Genomic DNA, 8,040 nt, shown 5'->3' with positions numbered 1-8,040 from the left:
CAAAAACACTCTAAACATGCTTAACACAGTGTATCACGGTATGTTCTGCTTAGTGGAGCAGTACAGTGCGTTACAATCATCAACTCAAAAGCAGATGTGTCTGTTAAACAACGTGGAATTATGACAACCCTTTAGTATTTACAGTTAATGAAGGGCCAGCAGTCAAAAGATGAATAACTTTTTTGCAGCTGCTAACGAGTATGATTACATTACTTTTTTTTCTTTTTACAGCTCACCATGGACCACTTTCTGTCAGGCTTGAGGCAAAGGAGCATCCTGAGGAAAACCTAACATAAATGGCATACACATGTATGTGTGTAGGTATGCACCTGTATGTATATGTATACATGCGTATGTATGTATGTGTGTACATATGCATGTATGTTGTATGGTTTTTAACTTTACAGATTATTCAAATAAATGATATCTTGTTTGATGAATAACTCGTGTGCCCCTCTCAATCAATGCATTGTAACCTACACAACAGACTTAATGAAAGCACCCACAGCAGTCACTCAACATGCAAGTTTTCATCAACACAATTGATATATATATATATTTTTTTAATTGCAAAAATACAATTTCTCAGAGACAACAGTACATGGCAAGGCACTACATACATCAGTATTTACAAAAAATATTCAAGGCATTAAAATAATGCAATATTCAGAATGATAAAACATGAATAAAAACAGGCATTAAAATAAATACATTTAAGAATGCAATTGACACTTATACACAAGGGGAACACCACATACCTCTCTGTCAAGTCTGCCAAATGTCTGTACAGGTGGGATGTCTGGAACACACTTAGGAGTAGCCTTAGACTTCATGGATTAAGACTCTTTACTCACAAGCTGCCAATCATAAAATGTTAGTGGCCAGCAGCCTGGTAAACACAGCAAGCCATCTAATCTGTGAAATAATCTAGAGGTCAGAATGAAGCGACTACTGTAACTGAGTATTGGAATAAGGTAAATATGACAAGGTACACATACCTAACATAAGGCAGCTGCACACCACATTACAGTATTTGTTGAACTACATCCAGATACAGTGTACTATGGCAGAGCAATGTATAAGAATAATATTTGACAAACTGTCTTCAAAGACATCTGCACCATAAGAATGTAAATCTTTTTTGTGTAATTGAACATTAAGGAGTTAATCTGCATCTCAACAAACACACGGTGTTTGAGCTTCCTCAAAGTTATCTTAAATGCAGACATTCCACCGCAGTTCCTCAAACCTGTATTACTATTACATTATGTAGGGGACAACCAGCTGACACATTGTCCCTTGAGAATCAGCTAGTTCTATGTCCATTTTTCCTCATTTTGAGAAAACGGAGTTTGAAAATTTCACCTGCCTGATCTCTGATATTTGGAGAGTTATCAATCATCTTTTGTGTGGAATAGTGTTGACTGAAGGTACCCTAAACATTTTGTTAACATGTTCTAAATCTCCATAGGCTTAGAGGTATAAGAAGTCAAAAATGAACATAGAACTTTCTGATTCCAAGGTATGTAAGTTGGCCCTGGTCAATAAGTTCTATGTCCAACATGTGCCTTTACAGGTTTCACTTATGATCAAAATCAGGAAGTTCTATGTCCACAACAAACTAAGAACGTTTTAGTCAGTGATTACATCTATTTTATACTGATGTCACAAAATGCAACATTAAAAACCATCCTTTGCTAGTGTTTTCCAATCCACATGTATTTAAGGTTGACAACTAAAATGAGCACATCTATCCTTTTTCATTAAAGATAGAATGGTGAATAAACGTGTTAGGATACTTGGAGTCCCTGAGTAAATTGTGTTAACTCAGTTTTCATGGCAAACAACCATTTTCTAGCCATACTTCAATCCTCAAAGGCAAGATAATTAATTGGGGAATGTAGGCAAACGATGTGTAACACCATGAACGACCTTTTTAAGACTGAGGATTGATGAGTATTGAAAATTCTTCGTACACTCATAGATAAAAGTTGATGGATGAGCAACAGTCATTTGAACCTGACACCGGACAACATTGCCCACTTGACCAGAATCTATAATATAAAAAATAAAAATTAGAAAAAAAGTGTATAAAATACAAAAATTGCATCAATATTAAATATACATTCACAGATAAAACGATTATATCAAATCAATGACAAGTCTGTAAGTGAGCCAAATTCTCATTTGAACCTGAGGTTGGGACAATATTGGCCACTTGACCAAAATCTAGTATGCAAGAGTGAAAGGATGAAAAATACAACTTATCCAGAAATGCCAAATTTTGCATCAAAATGCCTCATACACTCAAATATAAAATGACTATCAAATACACAAGGTTATCAATGAGCCACCTTCTCAGATGTGACTCTGGGACAACCTTGCCCGTCTAAAAATGCCAAATTTGAACAGAGAACTACTTTGAACAAACATTAAACAAAACTATTTACATGATAGCCCTGTTCAGACCAATCATTTAAAACTTTTACCAGTATCAAAATGCCTTACTTAGGCATCAACGGCATAAAGTAAACATGTCTCAGTCAATTTGAGACCCCCTCCATGTATTTTCTGAGCATACATCTTTTTTGAGCGAATGCCACATGATCCAGGTATGGCCCCTGATTGGGTCCTCTTGGACATAGAACTACCTGATTTGAAACGAGCGCCACTCAGGACATAGAACTAAATGTTTCGTTTACACGGTGTGAGTGTGTGTAGGTGTAGGTGTGAGTGTGTGTAGATTAGTGTAGTTTAGCATGGATCTAAGAACTTTGGGACACAAACTTAAATGGTTTTAGAATGTCCTGATATGCTTAACTCCATTTCTGCAAAAAGTGGACATAGAACCAGCTGATTCTCAAGGGACGACATGAGTGCCATTCACTGTCCATCACTGATAATAGTGCCTGAAAGTTTAGGATTCTGCGCTCAGCCTTGGAAGGTTCCCGTCCGCTGAGGAGTGTGTCACATCTACTCCCAGTTGGCTGCCTAATGTGAGAAGAATCAATATGTTACTGACATTAACAGAAAAAGAAGAGAAAATCTTTCAAAATTGAAACACTAGCTGCAGGTAACCTGCTCAAAGCGGCAGAGGGCCATAAAGATGAAAGGCTTCTCATTCATTTATGTGGGAGATCTTGTAGCTGCAGAGGCCATGTATCATATATAGATATATAGATAGATAGATAGAGAGAGAGAGAGAGAGAGAGAGAGAGAGAGAGAGAGAGAGAGAGAGAGAGAGAGAGAGAGAGAGAGAGAGAGAGAGAGAGAGAGAGAGAGAGAGAGAGATACTCAGTTTGTGCACTTTACTTTGTCCTCTGCCATTTGTGTTAGGTTCTCCTCAGGATGCTCCTTTGCCTCAAGCCTGACAGAAACTGGTCCATGGTGATCTGTAAAATTAAAAAAAAAACAACAACAAAAAAACAAGTTAATGTAGTCATACTTGTGACTAGCTGCAAAAAGTTGTTCATCTTTTGACTGCTGGCCCCTCACTAACTGTAAATACAAAAGGCTTGTCATAGTTCCAGTTTATTTAACAGCCACATCTGCTTTTGAGTTCACAATTGTAACGCACTGTATTGCACCACTAAGCATAACGTACATATGACACGTATGACACAAGGCACTATTAGGGGGAATAAATAAACATTTGATTAAAGGTTACACAACACATCCCGCTAAATTTAAGATAGCCTACATAAGCCAGTGTGTCAATGCCCTGAGACAGTGGAATAATAATGAACAGATGTAAGGACACATCTTTCTTCTTCCCACATTTCTTTATGACTGAAATTATATTACAGTTACATTGTACAACATGGACATGAATAGAAGTTTAACAAATAAATGACCATGCATGACACCACACAATCAGGTCCAACACATACGACCATACAACTCATATTTAACACATTAGCACTAGGATGCTAACTTTGCTAGCGAAGCTAATTCAGTGTAATAAAAATAGCAGTAGGATGTTAATTTGCGAACAAGCTGTTTCTGTAATAAAGTGTATAGACCAAACAACACTTTACAATTCGTAAGAACTAGTTTGCAATTGCCTAAACTTCTACATGTTTTACTTGAGGCCGTTTTCTATCATTTCTATTTCGTTACCATACCTGAAACAGGAGAATAATAATGAATAGATTAAAGGACACGTCTTTCTTCTTCCCACATTTCTAAATGACTGAGAAGAGACGTGACTCTTGGCCTAAACATTAGCATAGAACTCTCCCTACTGGTCTCGTCTTGTGACACATTAACCCATTTGGTCGTAAGGGTAGAAAAGCCCGACTGGTGTCTGACGGCTCAATAACATTAACATGAAGTTAGGTTGCTATTCTGACAGTAAAGTGTCCATGAGCATTACTGGAGCAATAGCAAGTAGCTAACACTACGTTAGCTGAAGCAACCGCATAGACGTTAGTTGGTAACTTGGTCAAACTCTCATCTGTTCAGACTAACATATTACCCCTTGAACCTTAAACACGCAGTAACCAAACTAACGGAACTTGTAGTTACTGTAACGTACCGGTAACTTGTTGTTGAATGTGTGTTCTGCTCGGCACAGCACGTCCGCAACAGCTGTTGACGGCAGCATTGTGGAGGAAGTGGTACCTGTTAGCATCTTCTATTATGAAACAACGAAATAAATTAATTCATTGTCTAGAGAAAACGAACTTTGTTATCTCGTGATAACGAATTAAGTAAGTTGTTATCACGAGATAACGACCATAAAAATTGTGTAAAACCATGACCCTTCTCGGCTTCCGTACCCTTATTAAACTTTTTTTTTTACTGTTTAATAAAACCGATGTCAGAGAAGCAGAAACAACAGTCCAACATGGGCACAGGAAACACGCAAAGCGGAGGCTTTCGAAGACCCATTTTCAGTCCAGAATGACTGAAAGTAGCTCTGTCTCTACCCAAGCGAATAATATACGGTTTTTGTCAACAATAACAAATGAGGCATAAGACATAGAAGGGCTCTATATATCCTCCTTCTAGCGGTTCTATGGCGGAAATATTCCCCAGTCTTCTGTGCTCCAAAGTGATTGGTCAGATTATCATTGTGTTGCTTTGTGTCATGAAAAAGGCGGTTAGACTCCGCCTTGTTTTGGTTGGCCTGGAAACCGTCGTAGCGTTCTTAGCTGTGAAGTTGGAGGACGTCAATCGGTGCAGGAAAGGTGCATGAAATAAACAGCGTGCATCATTTTATATATTGGCTTAGTTTTTATGTTCGAACCTTTTTATTAGATAGTTAAAATCTAAGGAAACGTAGCAAGATACCATTGTACCTTTAGCTCTCGGTAACCTTAACTAAGTAGCTTGCTAAGTGCTAGCTTAACACCAACATTAGCTTCAGCTAAGCAGATGAAAGAGAAAACGTGAGCTTATGTTTCTTTTAGGTTTTGCTTAAGAGTTTTGTTTCAGTTCCGCCACTTTTAACGGACGCTTCTCTAAAGTAATCGTTTGAGTCTATTATTTCAAACCAGCCCACTGTTTTCTCAGTGAAGTGTTTATGCTAATATTATGTAGCTACATGTTGTGCCTACAGAATGAAAGCGTCGCTCCCTGGACTAAGTTCTTGCTTGCACAATGAGAGACATTTCCATGCATGAGAATGCCAACAGGTAATTTTCGCCTTGTTCATTTTAACACACACTGCAGTGGTTAGATCACTGATGTATTCCAAATATTCGTCCATGTTGTACATTGTTTCTGCAGCCCTGTCCACTAAAAACACTATGATCCATTTTTTAGGTGAGAGTGAAGACCGGGCAAAGACCCGTGAAAGATTCAATGAGGTGTTCAAGAAATACACTGAGGTAGAGAAGAAAAAGCAGAAGAAGACAAAGGCAGAAGCTCAGGAGACTATTGTGGTATGAGTTAATATTTGCACTTCATATTCTGAATAGAAGAATCACATCAAGCTTCCAACATAGTCCAATGGTAAAACATAATGACAGGAAAACATCCAGGCTTCTTTAGATTTAGAATGTGGTAAAATACATCAGAATACATTTGAATATATGACTGGTTTCTTTTATCCGTTGTCTACCTCATAATTATATCTGGAGGTAATGTAAACTGAGCTTAATGGATTAAAAAAGAGAACATCATCTATTGGATGTAACTTCTTTTATTATCTTTCCCCCATGTTAAGCTTCAAAATCTGAAGAAGAACCTCAACCTTGAAAAAGATACAGGAGATGATGAGACTATCCTCCAAAACACATATGACCCAGACCAGGGTAGCCCTCGCTTCACTAAGAACAAAAGGAGAGAGAGGGAGACAGCAGAAAAGGTTAATATCAAAAACAATAAAAACCAGGAGGACGTTCAGCCTTCAAAAAGCAAGAGGAAGAGTAAGAGGGACCTTCCTTCTCTTCCTGGAGCTGAGGACACCAACACAAGTTTTGTCCAGAAGGATGCTGACACTTCCAGATCTAAGCTCTCATCAGACGGCATCAGTTCTGGAAAGGAGCCAAAGCAGAGAAGTAAAAAGGGAAGGGGCAAAGGGCATGACAAAGCAAATGTAGAGAGACATGTGGAGGACACAGAGGATAAGCTGCTTCATGACTACCAGCAGCAGATTGCACAGGAGGAGGAGAGAACATCGAGAAAGACAAAAGTTAAAACAGAAGATGAGAGCACTGTCTCTCAAAATATTGCACTAAATAATGATGCTGGGAAGAAGAAAAAGAAGAAGCTGAAATCTGTAATGACAGATTCAGATGTAGGGTGTGTATATTTGCTAGTAACATGTGGATTTGCTATTTTTTAAGTACAGGAAAAATTTACTGCAGGTGACATATTAAGGAAAGTCAAAAAAAATAACTTTTTTACTTCTTCAGAGACCAAGTTGAATGTACAGACCAGAATCTAGAGGAGGAAAATGATACAGAAACCAAGGCAAAAAAGAGGAAGAAGAAAAAAAAGCATGGTAATCAGAGGGTCAGAACATTGCTTATAAAAGTGTAGTTGAAATTCTTTACAGTTTGCAATGTGGATAAATGTTTTCATCCATTTTTAGTTGTTAAAGAAGACAGTGAAACAGAGGCAGAAGTTCCACAGAGACCAACATTTGATGACAACCTTGTGCTGGGAGTGTACATCCACAGGACTGATCGCCTGGAGACAGACCTGCTGATCTCACATCCCATGGTGAAGATCCATGTTGTTGATGAAATCACTCGACAGTATGTAAAGAAAGAAGACAGGTGAGAATGAATTATTTCAGAAGTTGTTTGTGTGTCTGTTGCACCCACAATTTTGGAGAAATTGGTCTAATTATTCTAGTTATTTTGTTTTGTGAGTTTCTGATGACATGCAGTACGGATTATTCAGTTATAGCCTCAGGTCAATGGTCATGTTTAAGAAAAATGACCCAAATTCACATCAGTTAACATGAGGAATTCCTTGGTGGAGGTTTGCGCTCTGAGTGCTTTGTAATTTAATCATGTTTTCATGGGGTTCCTATGCAGTATGAGAATGTCTGCAAGAGTATAAAATCTGATTATTGTAATTTCCAAGTCTGAATAAGTATGGAAAAAAGAAAAGAGAGTTTGGAGAAATATTTGTTTCCAGACTGCAACTGCAACAAAGCAAAAGTGTTTTTTATGATGATGTAATAGGGTCACATTAATGAAAAGAAATGATAGGATTTGGTTAAAAAAAAAAAATCTGCTCAATGTTTTGTATTTGGAAAAAGTTAATTGACTTCACTTTGGTACCAGACCATATGAATGTACATAATCGAAATGCAACATATTGTGCACGTTGAGAGTTGAATTTTAAATGTATTTACGCAATAAATATTAAGCTAACTGTACTTGGATTTCAGAAGTCTCCAAATTTGAGTCTAGAAAAGTGTGGAATTTTGAAATGGAAAATATGTATGAACCCTGTTTCCATTTCAGTTATCTCAACATTAAGACCACAGCTATTTGGATTTTTGTCAGATTTACATGTGTGAATCTGCACAACTTCATTATTTGCATGTATTAACTTGACAGTTACTTGTTTTTGTGT

The 8,040-nt window shown here is 37.5% G+C and overlaps 1 protein-coding gene and 1 long non-coding RNA gene across 5 annotated transcripts in view; one reads left to right on the top strand and one right to left on the bottom strand.

Moving 5' to 3' along the window:
* Window positions 1-542: 542 nt before the first annotated feature.
* LOC115413972 (uncharacterized) lies at window positions 543-5,038 on the bottom strand. Of its 3 annotated transcripts, none has more exons than XR_003934531.1 (4): window positions 4,782-5,038; window positions 4,538-4,636; window positions 3,313-3,392; window positions 543-2,991 (listed from the first exon to the last, which is right to left on the bottom strand). It is a non-coding gene; the product is annotated as an uncharacterized LOC115413972 (long non-coding RNA). The 3 variants fall into 3 exon arrangements; XR_003934532.1 differs by having other exon boundaries at window positions 4,538-4,633; XR_003934530.1 differs by lacking the exon at window positions 4,782-5,038 and having other exon boundaries at window positions 4,538-4,772.
* A 66-nt stretch (window positions 5,039-5,104) lies between these two features.
* The window catches only part of ahi1 (Abelson helper integration site 1), a 45,381-nt gene continuing 42,445 nt past the window's right edge, over window positions 5,105-8,040 (top strand). Inside the window, exons 1-6 of one of the 2 annotated variants that reach the window (XM_030126850.1) lie at window positions 5,105-5,192; window positions 5,564-5,639; window positions 5,770-5,888; window positions 6,173-6,750; window positions 6,864-6,952; window positions 7,043-7,229. In XM_030126850.1, the coding sequence (XP_029982710.1) occupies window positions 5,624-5,639; window positions 5,770-5,888; window positions 6,173-6,750; window positions 6,864-6,952; window positions 7,043-7,229 (989 nt within the window). In that variant the 5' untranslated portion in view covers window positions 5,105-5,192; window positions 5,564-5,623. Of the gene's footprint in view, window positions 5,225-5,563; window positions 5,640-5,769; window positions 5,889-6,172; window positions 6,751-6,863; window positions 6,953-7,042; window positions 7,230-8,040 lie in introns of both variants that reach the window. The other variant, XM_030126851.1, reaches the window with a different exon arrangement.

This window comes from Sphaeramia orbicularis, chromosome 22 (genome assembly GCF_902148855.1).
Source record: "Sphaeramia orbicularis chromosome 22, fSphaOr1.1, whole genome shotgun sequence".
Taxonomy (NCBI): Eukaryota; Metazoa; Chordata; class Actinopteri; order Kurtiformes; family Apogonidae; genus Sphaeramia; species Sphaeramia orbicularis.
The sequence above is the reverse complement of the archived record's forward strand: the minus strand, read 5'-3'. Positions and strand labels throughout refer to the sequence as shown.